A 24,721-nucleotide genomic window follows, 5' to 3' on the forward strand; every position below is an offset into this window, starting at 1 on the left:
CAAGCAAAAAAAAAAAAAAAAAAAAAAAGATGGATAAAATTAGATAAAATCTAAGAGGAAAACAAGAAAAAAAAAGAAGAAAAAAAGCTATATACATGCGCTAAGCTTAGTAGAGCAGCTCTTACTCTCAAGAACTCTTAAGCATTAACACATGTGTGTAACACACAAAATATTATCTACACCTGCATAATCCTCACATTTTATGTACTACTTTTATGAATTAACATCCATTCACATGTAATACACCTAAGCACTTCAGCAGGATAAACACAGAAATGTAAAATAAAATAAAAAAGATAAAAAAAAAAAAAAAAAAAAAGAACAAGATATGCACACCCATGTACTTTTACATTTTATGAACAAATATCATTACACAAAAGTAAAAAAAAAAAAAAACAATAAAAAAGATAAAGAAAAAGAAAAAAAAGGGAAAAAAAGGATAACAAAAATATTCAGATGAAAGAAGATAGAGCAAAAAAAAAAAATAAAATAAAATAAACACACAAACGAACAAGCAAACAAACAAACGAACAAGCAAACAAACAAAAAAACAAGCAAACAAACCAACGAACAAACAAACAAACAAACAAAGCATATGAATGAAATTATTTCTGTTGTATAATCGTCCAAGAAAAAAGAAAAGAAAGGAAGCAGAAATAAAAGCAAAAACAAAAATAAAAATTAAAATAAAAACTCCTTGCATGCTCATGTACAAAAACGTATAATTAGAAAAGGGACAAAAGGGAAAAAATGAAAATTCTATTATTTACCTCATGTAGAGCGAAAATTGAAATAATAAGAGATATAAAAAAAAAAAAAAAAAAAAAAAAAAAAAAAAAGAACAACTAACAAATAACAAATAACAAATAACAAATAACAAATAACAAATAACAACCAAGAATACCCTCGCAAGTGGTAGCAAAAGCGAGTGAAAAAGAAAAAAAAAAGAAGGAATTTTTAAACAATCACACAAAGAAAACAAACCTAAGTAGAAATAGCATACACATCCTCCCATGAGATCAAAATGGATATGAACAAAAGCACAAAAAACTCTGAAGACACACAGAGCAATAATGATGAGAAAGAGTCAAACAAGTGCTTAGAACAAAAAGATGAAAATTTGGAGGTAGTGAAAGGAAGTGACACTACAACCGTAGAGGAAGAAAAAGGAAGGAAATATGAAAAGAACGAATTCGGAATTAGACTATATGATAATGATCTAAAATATAGTGATGATATACAAACGATTATCAAAAAAGTAATTAATGAGAAAAACATTCATTTTTTTAAAAAATATTCCTCCTTTTTGTTATATTTAAGCAATGAAGCTGAATACATTGATATTGATGATAGAAGGAAACAAAAAAAAGAAGCAAATGACGAAAATACTAAAGTTTTTTTTAAAATCCAGTTAGCACCACAAAACATTAGCATTATTTATAATATATTGGACAGAAGTATGATAGAAAAAATATTAACATTATGTGCAAATAAATATAAAAAAAGTAAAACATCTATTGGATATGCAACAGATAAACAAGAAAATTACAAAATAACAAATTCTTCCAATAGAACAAGTTCAACAGTATTTTTATATACTATTAGAAATCGATCAGTCATTGAAAAAAATCATGTAGATAGTGAAAGTTCTATTGTATATACCAAGGATGAAAGTATAATGGATTTAGAAAATACCATTTGTAATTTGGTTAAAATACCTTTGTGCTATTTGGAACCATTAGCAATTGTAAAATATGAAAAAAATAATTATTTCAATATACATCATGATGGAACTTTTAGACGGGCTACTCTTTTAATTTATCTGAACGATGTTGAAAAAGATGGAGAAACAATTTTTCCCCATTACAATTTATCAATAAAACCTATTCAAGGGTCAGGTATTTTTTGGTATAACAATATTCCAGTAGAAGAAGAACATGCCATTACTTATTGTGTGAACAGAATAAATGAAATTCATGAAAAAGATAAATTAAAATATGTGAAAAATGTAGAAAATAATACAAACTCATCAACAGCAGTAACTTCTTCGACACTTCCAGAACAAGGGAATCAGGATAACACCTTATCTTCTTCAAAAAATGCTTATACCATCACTGCCACAAATTTCAACAACACAACAGAAGATGAATTTTCAAATGTATATAAAACCCCTATAACCAAAACTATCGATTTAATTAATTTTTTAAAGGAAAAATCAAACTTAGAAAAGTTCTCTATCGATGTTATAAATGATGAACTTGGAAACATGTACATTGCTGATATGACTATGTTACACAAAGCTAATAAAGTATCAGATGAATACAAATATGTTATAAACTGTTTTTTCAATATAAACATAGTTAGAAATGTGTAAATCTGTCATTTAATTCATGTGTTATATATACACATTATATTTATTACATAATTGTGTGTTTCTTTGTATGTGGGGTTTTTGATAGGCAGAGCTGTAATTACTCAGAAGAAGACTGTATAATACTACAAGTGATGTTAAAACAGAAAACTAGATTTAGCACCTTTATGCAGAATTAAAGTTTTGAGATATTAACTAAATCGAAGATTCCAATTTTGTCATAAATATGAAAAATCAACAATCATTTGAGGGTACATCCTACTATTAGTACAACATACAACTTGTAAAATATATATAATTTTGAAAAACAGCATGGGAGTTTTAAAAAAAAAAAAGAAGCTCAAATGATGAAAACCCCCAAGAAGGAACAATTCCGATAGGAACATAAACAATCAGGATAGCCGAAATGGCATATGAAATTTTAAAATGAACAATAAATGGTGTTACTTAAAAAAAGCTTATTCATGTATATGAACCAAAAAGATATATTCCGAATTTGTCTACATGCGTATAATGCCCAATTTAATAAATCCAATATATATATTTTTAAACATTTCCTTTCCATTTACATGTCACATTCTCTTAATTATATAATTCTGAATTTTATATTTTTTTATTTAACTTTATTTATTTATCTTTACTTTATTTTTTATTTCTTTTCTTCTGTGATTATTTTATTACTACACTTTTATCCCAAAGGGATTTTTTTATTAAGCCTAAGAAGGGGTACTTCTGGCATGTTTGTATAAATGAATACATGCAGGTGTATAATACCTGTTCCCTGCACAACTTGTTGCCTGAATGTATTTTTTTTTTTTTTTTCTCCTATAATCAAACTATTTGTGTATGTTTTATCTTTATTTTCCTTATTACTCAATTTTATTTTACCTATTTTTTTTTTTTCTGTCTTGTAATTAAAAATGTTTCACTAGTTATTGTTCCATATGATTTCTATCCTTATCTTCATACATCTATACTAGTAAAAATTTTTTTTTTTTTTTTCTTTTTCATGTTTTACGAATCATCCATTCCTCCTAGATGCTGTAAACATATATATTATCATAACATAGGTAACTATGTGAATTTCTTTTCTTGTCCTAACAGATATTAACAAGAATTTGTGAATTCTGCAAAAAATTATATTAAACTCTTTTTACAGCGTCAAAGTTTTTATATAGAACTAAAGAAATTATGATAACACTTGGATCTAGAACTCGTAATTCCTAATGTACAATCTAAAAAAAAAAAAAAAAAAAAAAAAATGCGCACAGAATGTGAAAAATTTGTCATTACAAATGGGGTCTTAGACAATTGCGATTTCTATCACCTCCATCAACAACTGTTACAAATGATAAAAATGAAATGAAGCAGATCAGCAATGTCGTGTCCTTATATATATAAATATAACTATAGATATTAATGTGAAGCACATTCACACACAGAAATATATGTATATGTATACACAGAAGCGTATAATTGTATTTCTAATGAGGCTCTTGTTTTTTTCCCACTGAAAAAATATGGTGCATCATTTCTGTTTTTTCTCATTACCGGTTTCAACATCACTGGCTTGATTTTGTGGTGTAGAATGTTCTTATCGACATCCTCATCAATTTCGCCAATTAGGGTCCTAAATAAGAGTAGCAAATATGGAAAAAAAAAAAAAAAAATTCATAAAATATAGTGAATTTAACAACTTCACATCAACCATTTCTAATGCAAACACATCAAAAAAAATGTATCAATATTTTTTTTTATTCTTTCTAATTTTTTTTGACAAATTACACAGTATCTCCTCTAATAATATACAGGCCCAAGCTTATTTTCTCCAACGATTCTTTGTAAATCCTCTCATAGCAATTCCCAAGTATGATATTTGTCGTCTGATCGAAACCTTTTAATTTTCCCGTAAATATTCTACTATCATTAGTTATCACTAGTATTTCGTCTGACATAGGAAAAAAAAAGGAGAAAAAAAAAAAAAAAAAAATGGAATATAATTGTGTCAAACTCCTTGGTTAATTATTCCCTATTGTTATCTATTTGAATGTTTTTCTTCTTCTCCTACTTTCTAAATATGATTCAATGTTTATAGACGTCATGATTTTAGCTCTTTTTTTTGGTTCTTAGACGAACGACTGGAGTGGTAATGGCCGTAGATGTATGAACAAAGAGATGTGAATTTGGGGGCCCTTCCTGACACAGGCGTGTGAAAAGAGAAAAAAGCAAAAAACAAAAAGCAAAAAACAAAAAACAAAAAGCAAAAAACAAAAAACAAAAAACAAAAAAACTTTATATTCACATATAAGAAGGTGTAAGTCCTTCTACTCCACTATCCCCTTTCTATTCTTAATTACTCCAATTAGATGGGTGAAATATCTTCTTCTGAGTTCATGCAGTATGTGTAAAAAACGCTCTAAGAAGAGCCTTCAATATTCTGGCAAATTATAACTTATATTATTTTAAATAGAATTATATTTTTTTTCTTTTTTATAGTCCTTTTTACAAATGTATGAATGTAAATTTCTTTTGGTGTTTATTCCTTTTAAAAGTAAGAAATTTTCAATTTGTAACAGTCCTAAATGTCATAAAAAAAACAGTCCCTTCTGTGCAACAATTTTGAAAAGGTATTATAAGTTCAAGAAAAAAAAAAAAAAAAAACAAAAAAAGAAAACAAAACAAAACAAAACAAAACAAAACAAAACAAATAACTGATCTTCTAAACTTACAAACATCCGCAAATTTGCATAAAATTATTTAAATAACTCATTTACATATTTCTACCTATATACTACATATACTTTTTATTTATTTTTCAAGTTTCAATTCACTTCTTTTTCTTACTTATTTGTACCTCAGAAAAAAATAAAAATAAGAATAAAAATTAAAATTAATTACATCAAAAGGATTTACTTCTACACTTTTTTTCCATTCACATGTTCGAAACCTACGTTTTGCAAAAACTAAGTACCTTTTCTTCCCCATTTCTATGAAGCATATTGTTGACAAGGTCATTCGCACATTTACACAAATTAAATATCAAAATCAAAAATAAAATAATGTGTATACATCAATACCCTACTAAAGAAGTAAAAATAAAAAAAAAAAAACATCCCTCGCCATAAAATTATTATCTGTTCAAGCAACAAATGAACATGTGTGTGTATATATATGTCACATCTGTAGACGCAGTTTTAATTATTAAAAAAGCTTGACAAAGCAAATTCACATCGATAAAAATGTTTACTATTTTTTTTTTTTTTTTTTTTTTTCCACACATTATAAATTAAATACCCATAAGAAAAAAGGAAAGTACATATATAGTTGAATTGTGTATTATAAAAACAGAAATAATTAACTTTATCACAGTTTTATAAATTACACATTTTAATTAGTCACCTAGGATAACCATAATTGTTATCCCACCTTTTACTGATTTTAAGGAAGTAATAGCTAAACTAATTAGAAAATGGTTCATACACGTGCATAACGAAAATAAGTTTAGAATTTATAAACTAGGATTAACCAATGTCCCATTCCCAGACACACTACCCTGTTACAGTGCAGTTACAACATGCCACAATGACGTGCAACGCATTTGTTCATTCACGTCACATCTATTTAATCCCACTTATTTATGAACACCATTTTGGATAAGCTTCGCAATGGCGTATCATTAATTTTTATCCCTCTTTAAGGGTGTGAAGGTGAGATGGGAAACAAAAGTCCAAATAGAATCAGAGAGACGAAACAAAACAAAGAAAAACGAAACATTCAATTGATGAGGTAACTTTAATTTTTCTTTTATTTTTTTTTTTTTTATTTTTTTCCTTCATCCAGAAGTTTTTTAATACATTTTGTCACAGTTCATATGTGTGTATCCTATAACGGGGTTAAAGCTTCCACATGGAGGAGAGGTTAAAAATCGCAAACGTCACACACAGTGGTGGCTTGCACAAAAACATAAAGCAACTCCAGGGAGTCTATTTAAACAGACCATAGTTCAATTAATTCAAAAAAATTAGCATAAAACAGAAATTGCAAACGTTACAAAAATTACAGAAGTTTCTAACACTACATACGCTTCTACAGCTTCTACCGCTGCCGACTCTTCTAACGCTACTAACGCTTCAAAAATTGCAAACCATAGAAGAATTAAAAATGCAGAAGCATCCCTTAGAAACTAGGTGAAAGACTTCCCAGATGCAAAAATATATAATGTACGACCAACTACCTGGTCCCAAAAGCTAGTGCTGAGAAAAACACAAGCCCTACAAATTCTTCGGATTCAGCAAAATATTTGAAGTTGCTGGAAAATAAGTAACATTTTTGGATTTACTTAAATTTTCAGCTATTTCTTTTGCTGCTTCTAATTTTCGAATTTCGAGCAAACTATTTCCATATTCTTTAACAGCTGTGGAAATTAATTTAGCTGCTTCTGCTTCTCCTTGAGCTTTAATAACGGCTGCAATTTTTTCTTGTTCTGTTTTCGCAACAATAAATTTCACACGTTCACTTTCTTGTTGAGCCACCTGCTTATCTTCAATAGCTTTTGCAAATTCTTTTCCATAACTTAAATGTGTAATAGCTACATCATCTAATAAAATATTAAAATGTTTAGCTCTTGCTGTTATACTCTCCCTTATTTCTTTCGATATTTTATCTCTCTGCGTTAAAAGTGATTCTGCATTATACTTTGCAACAACTGCTTTAAGAACTTCATTTCCAATGGATGGTAAAACACGTTCATCATAATCTGGTCCTAAAGTACTATGTAAATATGGCAATTTTTTTGTATGGGGTCTAAAGAGTAACCTCAAACTCAGGGTAACAATTTGTAAGTCTCTCGTTCCAGTTGTCGTATTTATTACTTTAGGTTTCATTTTAATGTCATAAATATAAGGAGTTTGAAACCATGGGATATAGAAATGGCTTCCCTCCCCATATGTGTTTTCACTTACACCTCCAAATCGATTAAACATAACACACCTTTCTCCTCCATCTACATCATAAACGAATGTGTATGGAATTAAACTCAACCCACCTGCAACTACACTTAATTTCCCAATTGATGACAATAGCTTTTCCATTTAAAGCTTTCAAATTGGGAAAATAATACCAATGTTGTGGGGTGTTAAAAAAAAAAAAAAAAAAGGGGATAATATCTAATTCTCTAAATGTTTTTTCTTATATTTCGTAAATCACAGTACATGTAAATATTATTCACTTCATACTCCCTTTCCCTTATGCAGCAGCCTTTTTCTCTAAAATAAGAAAAGATAATTTATATAAAATTATACTCACGTTTTTCCTACAAAACTTTGATTCATACGTTTTTCTTTTTTCACATCGGTAAAAATGTTACGCACTAATAGATATATATATATATATATATATATATATATATACATGTATCTATACATGTATGTGCTTGTCAACCTCGTGCACAGTGAAGGTTCCTTTAATTTTGTGGACCTACACTTTTCATTCCTTACATATTACATGGGGATTTTTTTTTCTTTTTTAACCTATATCAGCTTGTACTTGTTCTTTCTCATTTGCCCATAGAAATACTATTCGTCAATTTAGTAGAATCACACTTACAACAGTGTCGCGTACAGTTTCCAAATTCTTAAAAGGTTAGTAAGCATGGAGGCAAAATGATTTTAAACAGACGAGAAAAATAAATGGGGAAAAAAATAAAAAGGTCAAAAACGTAAAACAAGTGAAAAAATAAAACAGCTGAGAAACTCAAATATGGAACAGAATGTCAAAAAAAAAAAATTAGGAAAAATTCAAAAACATTTTCACCCGTTGTTGTTTAAGCACACCATAGCAACATTCAAAAAAAAAAAAAAAAAAAAGAAAAAAAAAAATTTACATACACCGCCGTTTTCATGGATTGCATACATTCCACCTTATGTAAATGCAAAATCAAAACACTACAGCTGCCAACTTATCAAAATGGCTACAGTTCAACTTTTTTTTTTTTTTTCTTTTTTTTTTAACTTCTTTTTTACTTAACCTCACTTTCCATTTAGTTTCTTCTATTTAACTTTTTCTATTTATAAGGTATTATTGTGGGATACCATCATATTTTGTATGTTTAAAAAATAAAATTCACGTAAGCATGTGTATATAAAATATGCATTATAGTTGTGTGTATGGATAACAAACAAATTATATGCTTCAAAAAAACAAAAAAAAGTTGCCAGATAAGCGTAACGTACTTGGACCAAATAAAAATCGAGAAAATCCAGAGAACCTAGCATATGTGTGGTGTTTATGTAGGTATATGTTTTAAATATGTAAAAGTGTGCGGAAAAAAAGTGTATAATCCATAATACAAAGGCAAAATTACCCGACGTGTGCCTTTTTGCCTCTGCAAGATGGTTTAATATTTAAAGTAAAAGCAAACAAACAAAAAGAAGTAAATAAAAATAAAATAAATAAATATATAAATAAGTATATAAATAAATAGATACATAAATAGATACATAAATAAATACATAAATAAATACATAAATAAATACATAAATAGATACATAAATAAATAAAACATAATATAATATAAAATAATATAATAAATAAATTAGTAATCTAATTCATAAACGTGTGAAACCAATTAACAAACAAAATTAGGCATAGAACAAAAGAGAAACATGGTGATCCATTTGGCCGTATTCTTTAAACAGTTTCTGAACCTCCACAAGACAGGAGGGGCTTATGTTCGAAGGCTTAATCCATCTGGTTCATTGGGTTCTCTGGTGATTTTTTAAACTACAAAATGTAGGATAGAAAATGTAAATAATGAATGCAATCAATTACCACTGATGGACTTAAAATATTTCGAAATCCACTCTACCGCAAGGTACCCATTCAACTAGGTGAACACAAATATATGTGCAAGCATAAAGAAGCGACATGGTAAAAATTAACTACCTAATCTTAAATATCTTTGTAAAAAAAAAAAAAAAAAAAAAATATATATATAAATTATGTACCTGCTTCCACAACATTTGCTTATACTGCGAGAGTTTTAAACCCTTGTGCTCTTCCTTAATAAGTGGCAAATTTTCCTCCTCGAATTTTTTATAGGCCTAGTAAATCAAAAAAAAAAAAAAAAAAAAAGTGGCTAGTAATAATTCATTACACATGTATATATAGAATCTCGAATATAATAAGCCCTCTGAACATATGAACGTGAATACAAAATAATGAATGCATTTTTGCATGACTAAAAAACAAAATGACAAAACAGAAGACGACGAAGAAGACACATGTTTCCTTCATTTCCTTCTTCCACTTACAACTTTGACTTTTTTCGTTTTTTCAAATGAGATATTGTCTAATGCAGAAATGACGTTATCAATTCCAGAGGCTAAATAAGGAGGGGAAAAAACGGAAAAGAAAAAGAAAAATGAGAAGAAAATTATTAGGTTTATCCGTCGATAAAAATATTGTGTCGTGGACACAGGCATGGCCTGGGGGTGATGTATAATTTTGTGGGGTTGCAAAGAAGGGATTTTTCTTCATGCAGCAATAATACAAATATACACTTTTTGATATTCCGTAAATTTACTTCTTCTTCTTTTTCTCTTACCATTTATATACTCATCATATTCATTTATCTCGTCCCTCTGGATGTGGTTAATATTCTCCTCCAGTTCCATCTCGTGTGCATTCAGGTTATTCTTAAAAGGTGTAAAACAAGAAAAGCGGGAATTTAAATTAGAACAAAAAAAAAAAAAACAACAAAGCGTAGTAGAATAAAATATTAAATGGTAATCTGCACGAACAAACATTTGTGAATGATTTGCACATCACGCAAACTTCATGTGGACAACGCGCCATATTTTCATAAGTATTTCGAAAATTTGAGAGTTCTATTGTGTGCTCTTTTGTCAGTTCTTTTGTGTGCTCTTTTGTGAGTTCTATTGTGTGCTCTTTTGTGAGTTCTATTGTGTGCTCTTTTGTGAGTTCTATTGTGTGCTCTTTTGTGAGTTCTATTGTGTGCTCTTTTGTGAGTTCTATTGTGTACTCTTTTGTGAGTTCTATTGTGTGCTCTTTTGTGAGTTCTATTGTGTGCTCTTTTGTGAGTTCTATTGTGTACTCTTTTGTGAATTCTTATTACCTTCTTTTTTTTATCCTCCTGCAATTCTTTCTTCTTCTCCTCAATGAGCCTTTGTAAAATCTGCGCCTGGGTAACCTTAGAACTGGACGTTTTCTGAATGAAAAGAAATGTGAAAATGGAGAAAAGTGGGCAAAATGAGGAAACACGAGGGATGGGGAAATAGCACTAATAATTGTAGAAAGTAATAATATGCGTAATCACAACGATCGAAAATAAAAAAAAAAAAAAAAAAAAAAAAACCCACACACATTCATACATAAATACATACACATGCTCAATGCGCATTCATCAAACTACATAAAATAAACTAAAACCTTTGAAGTAAAAAAATAACTTGTGTTTTCATGTATTCCTATAAAAAAAACTTACACTCTCTTTGTTCGATTTCAGAGCCTTTTCTTCTTCTCCATACAATTCCCTTAGTTCTTTTTTCCGATCAAGCTTCTGTTGTCTTTTATTTTCAGCTTCCATCTACGATAAAAAAAAAAAAAAAAAAAAAACATATACGGAGAGGGTATGAATATATAAATATACATTTCTGCGCTTCACTAAAACTACACACTCGAATGCCCATGCGGGCAATGTGAAGAGAGGCAGATAGATTACAACACTGTGACGAAATAGCTGCGACAAAATTAAATGACAAAATGATGGTTTTACCTTCCTCTGCATTTTCGCCTGAACCTTCTTATCATCATCCTTCCAGTATTCATCCAATTTTTTCTCCTCCAACTCCTTCTGCTTCCTGTCTTTTTCCATTTTCTTTCGGAGCCTAGCTTCGATTGCCCTCGAATTCCCCGCACCCCATTGTGGCATCTTTTGTGGAAGATTATACGTTTGTGTAAATAACCTTAGCAAAAATTGACAAATTTAACAAAGTTAATTTCACAATGTGTTTATCACACTATTATATGTGTTGCAAGGTTCGTTTGTGAAAATACAAATATATTATACCCCTTCGCAATACGTTGCTCTTTTTTTTTTTTTTTTTTTTTTTGCCACTTTAGAGTGATCTATAATTATACTCCTTAAAAGAGCAGATGAAAAAGTTTTTATTCTTTTTGAAATTCCATTTCACAGATTGCTGAAATGCAAATTTTTTCAATGATAATTTTTTTACTCGTTAAATTTTTTTTTTTTTTCTTTTTTTTTTTTATGAAGTTTTTAAATTGTGCAATTAGCTGCAATTTAGCAAAAGCTCTCTTCCTCCCTCCGCTCTCCCTCCTATATAAAAAAGAGGATAAACTCTGAAAGGATAAAAAAAAATATGGCGACCTTTATTATATACATACCCTTATATGGAGGGAGATTTCAGTTTCGAGGTTTGTGCTATTTATGTCAACACAAGAATAATTAAAAACGTGTATGCATGTATATATATATATATGTAAAGCTAAATGTTACACATTGCATAAATTTATGCTGATACTTGTACGACAATGTTTACACATATTTTTTTTATATGCCACTGATCTTGTCAATCATCAACAAAAGATGGAATTCTATTTTATCTATTTCAGTGAAATAGTAATAATTTTCTCAATTTATTTATTTATCATTTTTTTTTTTTTTTTTTTTTTTTTCTATCTCCCTTTTGCTGATAAAAATCAACATTAACAACATTAGCAAAATGTGAACTTCGGGTCCACTATACAATTGTGAATACCATTAAGAGAAATTGTATAATCTACACACCCTTATTAACACAGAATACATTTTCATTTAAAATGAAAATCTCCAAAATGTTAACGAAAACTGTAATGTTCTTCTCTATCTCTCAAACACGGGGAGAGTTTAATTTTTCTATCATAGGAAAATGCTACGTTTTCTCCCGCAGTTAAAAGATTTTTTTCACCACATTTCAATAGCAGACTGTTTTATTACACATTTGATTTGATTTTTTTTTTTTTTTTTTTTTTTTTTTTTTTGCCACAAAATAGAAAAACAAAAAATATAAAATAAAAAATTTAAATGAAAGTGTTGTATATGAAACGGAACAATGAATTTAATGTGGTGCCCAACTGGACCCGGAAAAAGTTGCAAAGGTGACAATGCCCCTTTTTTTTCTCTGTTTATATGGGAAAAGCAAAAAAAAAAAAAGGTGAGAGGAAAAACAAAACTGTCCATATATACTAACAAATAGCTACATATAAATTAAGCTTAAGAATTTGACAACAATGGGAACAAATGATAGCTGCAAAAACTTCAACAACTAGCAGATATGGTGCACAGAACTGTTATCCCCCAACAAGTGACATGAGGGATCTTGTATCAAGCGTGCAAAACCCAATCCACACCCATAGGGATCAACACCATCAGAGGGTGAGAACCCTAAACTAAGCAATGCTAAATTACAAACAACTCAATATTAGGAGATGAAAAAACATTAACATTGTTCTTTATTTTTGTTTTCCTTTTGATAAGTACATTGGGTAAAGTCACAAAGCCACAGGTAATAACAATGAAGGACCATCGAAGTCGAATAGATTGATATGGCAATAAAATATTTTTCATTACCCTAGCCCCTGTTATAATATATGTCTTCTTTTTATACACCTCATTTGTGTCATCAGATATGTAGTTGTCCTTATCAGTTAATTTTTCCAAATCATCTGATGAAAGAAAAGATGAAGCAGAACTATTATCCGATGATACGTTTTTATTATTATAATATTCCTGTTTTGTTTTATATTTGAAGTCTTGATTTTTTTTGCTATTTTTAGCACTACCAGATTCGCCCCAACTTGTCTTGAACATGGCGTTGACACTTGAGTTTTCATCTTTTCTTTGTCCATTATCTCCCCAATTATCCTTCCTCACTCTGCTACTACTACACTTCCTACTTCTCTCCTTTCTCCTGTCGTACAAAAAAATAATAATTTCCTCTGTAATATTAGTCTCATTTGTTATTACTGATTCGACAACAAAGCTCTCGTTGCATTTTACAGTTCTTTCATATATTAGATCTATACGTATCTTGCTCTTTTTAGAATCAGTCAATGGATGATAACTCATTTCCATAGCATTTACCATGTCATCAAATGGTACTTTTAACAAATTAGTATATATCACATATCTCCATATATTGTTAAACGGAAAAAAAAGTTTCTTCGAGTTAAAATGATACTTAATAACAATACCACTATCATAGGGATTCTTTTCTTTCACAAAATTGCAATATGTACTCTTGTAAAACACTTCCACGGGATCACTAATTTTTCCCCCTGAAATTTCTTTAATGAATATACTATTAATGTTATTGTTGTGTATATATATGTAGTAGTAGGAATACAATGAATCAGTAATTTCTCTGCCCTTAGTTTCTTTGTTCTGATTAGAACTTAAAATGTTGGCATAATTTTTGCATTCCTGCAATGTGTTTGAAGTGTTGTAGGGATTCTCCTTTGTAGTTCCTTTCATCAAGGCATTTTGGAAAATTTCTTCTTTTTCAAAATTATCTTTATTATGTGTGCTGTTTTGCATTCCATGGTTGACCCTAGTAACCATTGTTATGAGTGATGGTTCTATGTTATATCTTGCTGTATATTTTAATTCGTCCTTAAAAAAAGCATTTTTAAAAGAAAAATCAAATTCTATATTCACATTTTTTATTTCATCTCTTGGATGTATAAGAAATGGAATACATATTAACTTATCCTTATCATTTGTAAAAAAGGGAAAAATATTCCTTCTTCCATTTTTTCTTTTCTTTTTAATTTTATATGATATATAGCACTGGTTGCAAAAGTTGCTTCTTCCATACAGTTTCTTCGCGCCCTTTCTTTCATCAAAATTGTTACCTCTTCTTTCAGCTTGAAAAAAAAACACGTCCCATTCTTGATCGGTTAACTTTTTATCTACGTCTCCACTCGAACGTTGTGATAGCAACTCCTGAAATGAATCATCAATAGCTAGTTCTTTCATTTGTTCATTTTTAACAAATAGGTCTGCTCTTTCCTCAATACATCGATGGTGACTATTTCCATCCTGATTCATTTTGCTTTTCCCCTTGCAGTGGCCACCATCAGTATTATCACCCTTATTAGAAGTATTAATATCTCTATCAGATGTATTAATATCTCTATCAGAAGTATTAATATCTATATCAGAAGTATTACTATCTATATCAGAAGTATTACTATCACTGTCAGAAGTATTACTATCACTCTCAGAAGTATTACTATCACTCTCAGAAGTATTACTAACACTGTCAGAAGCTTTACTCTCTCTTACAGTCGCGCTACTTCCTTCACATGGGTGTATTTCACATCCTGTTATCAAAACTAACTTACACATATGTTCACTTCCAGTTACTACAATCCTTTGATCTCTACCAACCTGTTGTGATTTTATAACATTATTATTTCTCGTCAAAAAATAAACTTGTACCTTTTCATCCCTCTCAGTGGTATAGGAAAAACATAATTCGAAACTATTTATATACCTTGAATATTTCACAAAAATGTATAAAAAGTTGTATTCGTTCATATACAAAGTGTTGTTAGGGCAATAAATAAAATATTCTACATGTTTCATTCGTGCTTTATAAAAATTATATTTTTTATTGTTGCATATAATTCTATTACTATATTTGTTCAAGTATATCCCATGCTTTAATTTATAAAAATATGATTCTTCCACATCAGTCTCCATATCTCTTATTTCAAAAATTTTTAACTTATTTTTTTTTTCGTTCTTTAAATAAAAAGGTTCTATTGTATCCTTTTTAGTTTCATATATCAGTTCACCATTTATACCATTCTTTTTTTCTCCTTCATCCAGAGATCCTTCAACATGAGATTCTTCCACAACTTTGTTCATATTCATTCCGTTTGTATTCAGAGAGTTATTCCATTTTATATCATTCGATAATATACCCCCAAGCCCCTTTTGCAATTCTCTTGTATTAACCCTTTCAAGAAACTTATCCTTCAATAAACATGCATTAATTTGATGAATCTGCATCTTAATAATATGACCTGAAATGTTCAAATACATATCGACATAATCAACATCTATTTGATTTTCCTTTCCATTATGTAAGAAAAAACTAACTATATTTTTTTCTTTCAAGAAAAATCCCCTACTGTTGTCCTTCTCACATTCTCCGTTTCTCTCATTTTTGGCATTCCCCTTGTTATGCACTTTACTTTGTATACATTCACTAACTGCGTAATGAAGTAAAAAATTTCTTCCCCCATCTACTTTTTCATGTACAGTTTGAGCAGTTGAAAAAACAATTCCATCAAACAAATTAGAAAATTTTAATTTAAAAGTTATCAATTCCTTATTTATAAAAATGCCAATGAACGGCAAAAAGGAAAAATCCACTTGAGTCTTATTTTTTATTTCTAAAAATAAATGAATGCCATTTTTCTTAATTAAATAATATAAGTTCACATAAATATTCATAATTGTTATATTCGTTAATTTCTCATGATTATTTACACTTTCTATATTTATGCATTTAAAACATTTTCTCAAAAACAGGGTAAAATCATTTTGCTCCTTGTTTTTATTATTCCTTATTAGACAGTTTAAATATTCGAAACATATTTCGATAAAGAAATTTCCATACTTATTCATATTAAATCCTTCATTCTTCAAATTATCTTCAACCTCATTTGATCCAATATTCTCCCGGTGAAGCAAAAATCCGAGACAGCTCATGGTTAGAAGTAACATTGGTTCGTGTGTTTGCGAATTCCTGTGTGTGGGGGGGAGAAATATACAGCAGGGGGTGGGAAATAAGCCAAAAAATGGGCTAAAATGTAAGCCAAAAAATGGGCTAAAATGTAAGCCAAAAAATGAGCCAAAACGTGAGCCAAAAAATGGTCCCCTAATGAGCCGCAAATAAAGCAAAAGATAATGTGGTAAATCAATATCCAACGAAAAGATACGCAAAATGTATAACTCCTCCAAATGCACAAATATGAACACTTACCGAGTCCGCTGGTAGCTCCTCTCAAGCCAAACGTTTTGGATGGTGGAATACAAATCATGCAAGTTGCACTTTTCCCTTCTCAGTGCATCTGAATCGACTGCATTGAAAAAAAAAGAATCCTCAGCACTGCTATAAAATAACAATAGCAAGTGTAAGCAAAAAAAGTGATTCCCCTTTTCATAATAAATCAGACATAAAAAATATATGATAATTCGAAACAAATTGCTAATTTTGTTAACATTAATAATTCTATACAATTCAATTAAGAAGTTTAAAATAAAATCGTATATAAATTCGGTGGAAACTATCTTGAAATAGCTCTCGAATTGGATGGTTCTCGAAAAGCAATCTATTAATTTGTCTCTTTTCATGCGTGCTTTCAGCATATAGTATATACAGAAGCAGCTGTACATGCCATTCAATGTTGTGTCGTGTATGTTTATGTTAATATTTTTTAAAATACTATATACATAGAAGTAAATACATGATAACAGGTTGTAATATAAATACTCTTTCATTGTTTGAACATATAAAAGGTGAATCGATTCTTTTACGGGGCTGATTATCTGGTCTGCATTCTTTTCACCCATCTGATTTGGATTCCCATCTCTCATTTGATCTGAACTCTTAAGGCCTAACTTATCTGAATTTCTATCGCTCACCTTATCTAAATTTATATCGCTCACCTTATCTAAATTTATATCGCTCACCTTATCTAAATTTATATCGCTCACCTTATCTAAATTTATATCGCCCACTTGATCTTTCATGTCCTTCGATACATCATTCTCCCCTCCGTCTGCATCCTGCCACACTCCTTCATCAGGATTATCGAAGTACATCACATAGTTAATGAAATCACTATTTCCTGTGATATTATATGTTGCAATAAGTTCGTACATTGCCCCTTTCAGGTTCAACACTTCTACACATTCTTCTCTCCTCACCAATGCCAAATAAATAATTTTATTATGAGTATGTATATGGTGAACTGCTTTTTTGATATCTTTAAAAAACAAATATATATATATCATTCTGATGCTCACTGAATTGAAAAAAATAACATGCTTAAAAAATGCGAATTTGTCTGAAAATATATTTTCACCTGTATGTTCATAAAATACTTTACATAAATTTACGTAAATTTTAATACTATCATCATATTTTTCTAACATTTCTAATATATATGCTTTCTTAAAATTATAATTAAAAAAAGAAAATATATTTTGTCCACTTTTCCTTTCAAAACTTATTATATACTGTTTAAAAAAGGAGTTAATACAATCTTTTAACAAATTTTCTAATTTTTTTATTTTATTATGTATTTCTTTTAGTCCTAATGTAATAAATATTGCACTAATATTTTTTGAATTCAACATACTAATGTATTTCACATATTCTTCCGTGTTTTGTGTATTCTCAGGTAAAATAACTAAAACAATAATCTTGCATATTTTCTTTCTTTTCATGATTATTGTGTTTATTTCTTCTATACGCTCAAGGAGATCCTTGTTGACTTTTTTCATGAAATCTGTGTTCTGCACGCATTTCCTTTCTTTGCTGTACTTTATCTCTTTATGCTCTCTTGGCTGAACTTCCATGAGTCCACTATCACTGGGACTTGTTTGGCTACGATTCACCTGACCTGAACTCACGTCATGTAGACACATTTGGTCCGATCCATTCCCGTTTCTCTCACAATCACTACCCCAGGGGCTCACAGGTACAACATCACTATCCTCATTAATAATATCCTGCCAATCGACACAAAATATTACAACGGATGAAACTATTTTCATCTTTTTCAGCCATGAGTTCATCAACATGGCATTATTGTTACACCCCTCCACTCTATCATCTACACTCTCTTTCTTGTAGCAATTAATTTTATGAATATTACTATAATTGTAACTACTTATTTTAACATTTCTATGTTTCATATTATACTTTAAATTTTCTATTATTTCCTCTTTTATATCATCATTCAAAATTACACTAACATTTACACTTGCCCGATCATATATTTCCTCGTCATATAACTCCATATTTTATTCCTCTTGTCCCTTCTTATGTTTTCCTTGGAACAGTTCACTTTTTGTGCAACTGTATGAACGTCTTTTTTGGGAACTCGCCTTCTTTCATAAGTTCTCACGTTCTCAAGTTTTTATACTACTACGTTCTTATACTACTACGTTCTTATACTACTACGTTCTTATACTACTACGTTCTTATACTACTATGTTCTTATACTATTACGTGCTTGTGCTATTACGTTCTTATACTATTAAATGCATATACTTGTTCTTTTCTTTTTTTTTTCTTCTTTTGAACGCATGTATGAATTGGTAGTCATGTGGGTGTAAAATCATTCCTTTTAGTTTTCACCCAAGTTGACCTCTTTTCCATATCTTTTGGTTCATCAATTAGCACCACTTTTCCTCCTTTACGCCCTTGCTTATTTTTTCTTTTTTTTATAGATGCAGCCAAAACTATTGCATGCGTTTTTTTTTATAGCAACTCATGCTGCCATTAACTGCTTTTGATATTGTCCCTAATTTTTTTTTTTTTTTTTTTTATGTTTTTTTTACTTTTCTTGATTTACTTAATTTTTTCAATTCTCATCGATTTTCAAGCCACAACTTGTTCACCGGAACTCCACCCACACTTAACAATTATATCTCCTTTACTCTTTTCCTTTCTTATCTTTTCTTTATTTTATTTTTCTCCCTTTTTGTAACTTGTTACATTTTAATGTATCCTCCTCAATAGGAGAATATTTAATTGGAAGGCTTGATCAACGAAGGACCCACCCTTCGACTCTCATCCACCCACTTTTTCCTCTTCTTCTTCTTCTTCGTTGTTTTCTGTGCACGCAAATGTTTATTTGTGCATGCGAATATAAGCCTACTAAATGTAAAAATACTTGTGTTATACGAGCCTGTGTTTTCTTGCCCTTTTTTATCATTTTTATCCTTCTTCACAATCCTTATTTTTTAATGCACGTTAACTTCCCAAGATGAATGTACCATAGTTGTAACCATTTTTTTTTTTTTCTTTTTTTTTTTTTTTTTGTAGAAAATGTTTAAAATGTCATCTTGCAAAAGGGGAAAGTATTGCGATGGGGTGTTACATAATAACCAAATTTTTCTACATTAAAAGTGAAGCGGAACTTCACAGTCATCAGCACCTTTAAGAAGATACCAATAAATTGTGCAATATGATATATATGGGTGAACTTTCTAATGAACTTGGCATTTTTTCACAATAAAAAAAAAAAAAAATAAATAATGCTTATATCATCAAATTAAAAAAGAAAAGTTTGTGAAAATATATTACACCTCGTCTTAACATAATTATTTTATTAACCATAATTCATTTGTTCAAATATTAAAAAAAAAAAAAAAAAAAAAAATACATATGTGCACGCATACATACTAATATGTATAAATATTAAAGCAAAAGTATTACTGCCTTAGATATATAAGTGTAGTGTACACCATCTTATTCAAAAATGAAACAATTTCCTATAAAACGACAGATATGTTTCCCTATTTTTACATCAAAACAGGCTGTGACAGGTGATACTCGTGAAAAAGAAACCAATGGTAGGGGAAAAATTCGCCAGAAAAAATCAAATTTCACTCTCATAAGTCTTGGTGCACACGTAGGGAAGAACTTGAAAAAATATATTTACCGTTTTTACACATTCATAAATTAGAAGAAAAGCAGCTCCAGTGAAACTTTTTCACCATCCCCCTTGGGAAATGCATTATGACATCATTCACACGAAATAAGATGCTTATATATATATATATATATATTGTTTATTTACTTATTTGTTTTCTTCTTTTTTGCACATGTTTTGTAAAAATTACCTAAAAAACCGCAACATCAAATATTACACCAAGAGCAAAGGATCAAGAAATGTCCCTTGCTCTCACCTCACACACGTATGTTTAAAATGCAGCCATTCAAGGTCAGCTGGTTCACTGTCTATTCATATAAATTACACACTTTTTATATACACAATAATTATCACCATTATGAGTCATCCTGCAAGCACACACACAAAAAAAAAAAATTCAAATTTTGTATCGAATACAAATGACTTGGTATATTAACACTATCATTTGCAGTACCATCGGTCATATTTTCATTTTTTTGATATGCCACATATATATATTTTTACCGATATAAACCCGTGGACCAGGTTTTTCTTAATTATAGGGTGTAAATATGCGGGATTTTTTTTTTTTATTTTACCTTCATACCTACCATTTCTACGCTTCAAAAAAAAAAAAAAAAGTCGCTACATAACTTTTTTGAAATATCAAAATGTAACACAAATCGAACAACCAATATAACGAGTAAATGTATTTTTTTTTCTCAAATGCTACCTTTTTTTTAAATACTTAAACCTTTCAAATGGAACTTGCCAATAGTCCAAATAAAAAATGTGCAACCATATTATATTAAATCCTTTTATGATATACAACGAAATGTAAAAATAGTTTTTCAGATCATTTTGTCGAATTTATTCTTCAAGTGGAAAAATTTATTTTGGAGCTGTTGGTTACATGAACACATCTGCAATTGTACACATTTAAACACTCTGAAAAATGAAAAGAGGAAAATCACACTCAAATAGACACACATCAACAAACACACATGAACAAATACACATGAACAAATACACATGAACAAACACACGCATAAACACAAACAGACAGATAAAATGACATGTGCAAAAATAAAAATGTTAATAAGGAACTCCATTTAAAAAATGCGACTTTTTAATTTTAAATTTGGGAATAATTTCTTAACAATCTTTTTTTTAATTTTTTAATTTTCGCTTTTTGCTTTTTTTCCTTATACGAAAAATGTACAAGGGCAAAAGTTGCAGCGGTTTAGAAATCCCGTCAAGGGAATTTAAATGTGCAAATTTTTCTTTTTCTTTTTTCTTTTTATTTATATTATTCTTTCGTTTTTTTCGCTCATTCGTTCATTTGTGTTTTCTTCCTTTTTTCCCTTCTCGCATTACTTGTTTACTTTTTTTTCTTTTTTTCCAAAACGTTTTACGCGAGGAACAAACATTATTCCCTGGAATAATTAAAAATCTGCGTATGTTCGTGTCCATTAAAATGTTTAATTTTTCTTGTGGGCTGCATTTCAGCTAGTTAATACGCATTAACAGTTGATGCATGCAATTTGACTAAGTCCTGTTAATTTTACATATATATATATATATATATACATCTGTGTGTTCACACACACGTGTAATGTTTACAGACATATGCACATTTTTCGGTCATGGAAACTGAAAACGTGGAAAATGTCCATGACGTGCAAAACGACAACACTCAGTACGAGTATGAAGGTAAGATTCAAAAAAATGAAACAAATTTTTATGGTTTTTCTTCAAATGTCCATGTTGCAAATTAGGTTAAAAAATTCCATATTACGCTATTTCCCTTTTCTTTATTCCACTTAACCCCTCCAACTTTATTTCATGTCTTTAGGGCAAAATGGAAACTTAATAAGTAAATATGCAAAAGGAAAAAAAAAAAAAAATTGTACAAAAACAAGGCACAAAGTAGTGAAAACCTGTACTCACACAACACATACACAGAACATTCCTTCCACCATATAAATTAAACATTTTATTTTTAACTATATACACTTTTTCAGTACAAGAAGCAGAGATTGTTCTCATAACTACTTCTCTAGGGGGAATAAAGTCATCATTTTTTTCATCCTTAAGGGCACAGAACCTATTGAACTGTAAAAAGTTCCTCTATGTTGTAATAGACTCCAATAGAGACACCAGCACAGCAAAAAGTGAGTTCAATTTAAATTACTGAGAAATGTCTCATACATTTAGTTATTTTACAACACCCTTCATCCACCACCATTACCTCCTTAATTCATTTCCTGTTTACATTTAACCGATCAATGCAGATTTAAAAGATCAAGAACTTTTTAACAGATGGAAAGAAGATGAACTGCTGCAATCAAATGACAGTGGAATTGTTTTACCTCAAATTTTAATTGATGGAGTATCTATAGGAAATGATATAGCATTACAAAATTTAGAAGATGAAGGAAATTTAGACTTTATTGTGGCTAGATTAAAATGCCCTAATTGCTTAAGTGATAAATCAAACACAGATGTGCAATGTCCTAATTGCAAATATGATTATGTTAGCTTAATCTCGGAAGAATTAATTCGAGATAATGGAGTCACAAGGATATTGCAAGGGGAATTATACAATGAGGAAGAAACGGAAGAGTGATCAGGAAATAATATAATATATACACACATATATGTATGTATATGTGTATTAAAACAACTTAACCCTTTCGCTTAAATCATAGATGAGGGGAGGGAGAAACTTCCCTTTTTGTAAGGATTATCAATCCCCTTCCATTTATTTCTACATATTTAGGATTACAAGTTTGTCACTTCTTACCTGAGACACAGTAACTTTAGCACACGTCTCGTTTTTCATTTTTTATGGTCTAAAAATGAACCCTCTGTTATGGCAAACAGTTGCCACATCGTGACGCAAATATGGTATAACATGACGAGACAAGATACAACACGTTGTGACAAGACGCACTATGACGTGTCAACCACATGAAATAAAGCGTAGTAACATTTTACTTATTTTTAATTAACCTATGATCAAACTATTTTTATTTAAACATTCTCTGGGAAAACTTCATTTGTAAATGCATGTAAACATTATAAAAAAAAAATTTCAAAGCATACAATATTTGTGAAAGCTTGTTTTTTTAATTCCACTATTGGAAAAATAAAAAGTAATGTATTATGTGCCTTAATTTTAAGATATACTAAGCAAACAGCTACCCCTTTTGGATATGCACACACAAAGGGTTGCCCGTTGCAACTGTAGAGATGGGGCATAATGAAAAAAGTTTTATACGTGTGTGTAGATGTGCATATTCACATTCATGAATATACGCATAATTTTTCCATAGCACCTAAGTATTGCCAAATGCACAAGGATTTCCCATTTATATCTATTTTCTCTTTTTGCAAGAATTCACACACAAACAGTTCTCCCCCTATGTATATATATAATTATATATGTATATATGAGTGTGCATATAACACATGCATGTTAATCTCATCACTACAGACACCATATTTTAAGGGGTCTTAAAATTCCCCTTAAAGTGAATGTAAAGAATTCAACACAAAATTGTCTGTTTTTTTAAAATTTACACATATATGAGGATTCATAAAATGAACAGCAATCATTTCAACCTTCATTCGGAATTCTCAAAAATATTAAAAAAAAAAATCACTACCTCTTTTAAAAAAAAAAAAAGCATATTACAATATGTTTCTATCATTTTCTCAACTTTGGCAAGTTAAGAAAAGAGAGAGACATTAATTATTTTACTTATATAAGAAGAATTAACAGGAATTATTGTCATGATTGTTATATTATATTAACTGTTCAATTTTTTTTTTTTTCTCAAGTAGATCGATGCATGCACATTAACAGTTTTAATGGGACACATGATTTGTCAGGTAAAAACTCTTTAATTTTTGCACAAAAAAAAAAAAAAAAAAAAAAAACACACACACACACATATTTGTATATACACATATTCGTGAAGCCTTTTGCTTCAACAATTTAACATCATTATGAGAAAATATATTGATTGTATATATAAAAATAATTTTTTTTATATTTTGCAACATATCTTAATTAAAAAAATGCAACATTGATCTTTTTTTCATGCAACACACAACAAATTGAACATAAATGTGAACCTCATAAAGTCAATTGCATGTTTTAACAAAAACGCTCGCAGCTTATGTGAAAAAAAAAAAAAAAAAAAAAAGGATAACGAAAAAAGAGGAAAAATGCTCTACAATAACATTTAATGATGTATAAATATATTATATAACATTCATATTTATAAATTTTCTTTGTGTCTTATATGAGAAAATTTGGAAAGGTTATGTTCGTTTAATTTGAAATTATTTTATTTTCTTTTTTTTTTAAAGTTTCTTATGATTATAAGTCTTATCTCCATTTGTCGTTGTTGCTACAATGTTGTTCTGAAAAAAAAAAAAAAATGAAATTCGTTCGCAATAAGGAATTACACAATTTTTCTTTCATGAAAATTAGTAATTTCTTATAATAATTTTTTTTTTTTTTTTTTATTTGTGTATCTTTTAAATATATTGCTAGACCCTATGTCTACTATAAAACTTGTTTACTTGTCAGGAGAT

The 24,721-nt window shown here is 29.3% G+C and overlaps 6 protein-coding genes across 6 annotated transcripts; 2 read left to right on the forward strand and 4 right to left on the reverse strand.

Moving 5' to 3' along the window:
* Positions 1–1,024: 1,024 nt before the first annotated feature.
* Positions 1,025–2,374, forward strand: PGO_050220 (prolyl 4-hydroxylase subunit alpha; the record flags this gene model as incomplete). Its single annotated transcript, XM_028686400.1, has 1 exon — positions 1,025–2,374. One exon carries the CDS (start codon positions 1,025–1,027, stop codon positions 2,372–2,374), a length of 1,350 nt encoding a protein of 449 aa, XP_028542201.1.
* Positions 2,375–3,594: 1,220 nt separating this feature from the next.
* PGO_050230 (U6 snRNA-associated Sm-like protein LSm8) lies at positions 3,595–4,473 on the reverse strand (the record flags this gene model as incomplete). The annotated part of the gene is made up of 4 exons (XM_028686401.1): positions 3,595–3,606; positions 3,923–4,001; positions 4,157–4,319; positions 4,440–4,473. The coding sequence occupies 4 exons, from the start codon at positions 4,471–4,473 to the stop codon at positions 3,595–3,597; spliced, it is 288 nt and encodes a 95-aa protein (XP_028542202.1).
* A 2,169-nt stretch (positions 4,474–6,642) lies between these two features.
* PGO_050240 (prohibitin) lies at positions 6,643–7,461 on the reverse strand (the record flags this gene model as incomplete). Its single annotated transcript, XM_028686402.1, has 1 exon — positions 6,643–7,461. The coding sequence occupies one exon, from the start codon at positions 7,459–7,461 to the stop codon at positions 6,643–6,645; it is 819 nt and encodes a 272-aa protein (XP_028542203.1).
* A 1,648-nt stretch (positions 7,462–9,109) lies between these two features.
* PGO_050250 (hypothetical protein, conserved) lies at positions 9,110–11,321 on the reverse strand (the record flags this gene model as incomplete). The annotated part of the gene is made up of 7 exons (XM_028686403.1): positions 9,110–9,151; positions 9,376–9,471; positions 9,682–9,752; positions 9,975–10,065; positions 10,506–10,598; positions 10,875–10,976; positions 11,166–11,321. 7 exons carry the CDS (start codon positions 11,319–11,321, stop codon positions 9,110–9,112), a joined length of 651 nt encoding a protein of 216 aa, XP_028542204.1.
* Positions 11,322–12,851: 1,530 nt separating this feature from the next.
* Positions 12,852–18,494, reverse strand: PGO_050260 (hypothetical protein, conserved; the record flags this gene model as incomplete). Its single annotated transcript, XM_028686404.1, has 2 exons — positions 12,852–16,212; positions 16,450–18,494. The coding sequence occupies 2 exons, from the start codon at positions 18,492–18,494 to the stop codon at positions 12,852–12,854; spliced, it is 5,406 nt and encodes a 1,801-aa protein (XP_028542205.1).
* A 3,265-nt stretch (positions 18,495–21,759) lies between these two features.
* Positions 21,760–22,742, forward strand: PGO_050270 (hypothetical protein; the record flags this gene model as incomplete). The annotated part of the gene is made up of 4 exons (XM_028686405.1): positions 21,760–21,826; positions 21,969–21,989; positions 22,138–22,287; positions 22,408–22,742. The coding sequence occupies 4 exons, from the start codon at positions 21,760–21,762 to the stop codon at positions 22,740–22,742; spliced, it is 573 nt and encodes a 190-aa protein (XP_028542206.1).
* Positions 22,743–24,721: the final 1,979 nt, after the last annotated feature.

This window comes from Plasmodium gonderi, assembly GCF_002157705.1.
Source record: "Plasmodium gonderi DNA, contig: Chr05, whole genome shotgun sequence".
NCBI lineage: Eukaryota > Apicomplexa > Aconoidasida > Haemosporida > Plasmodiidae > Plasmodium > Plasmodium gonderi.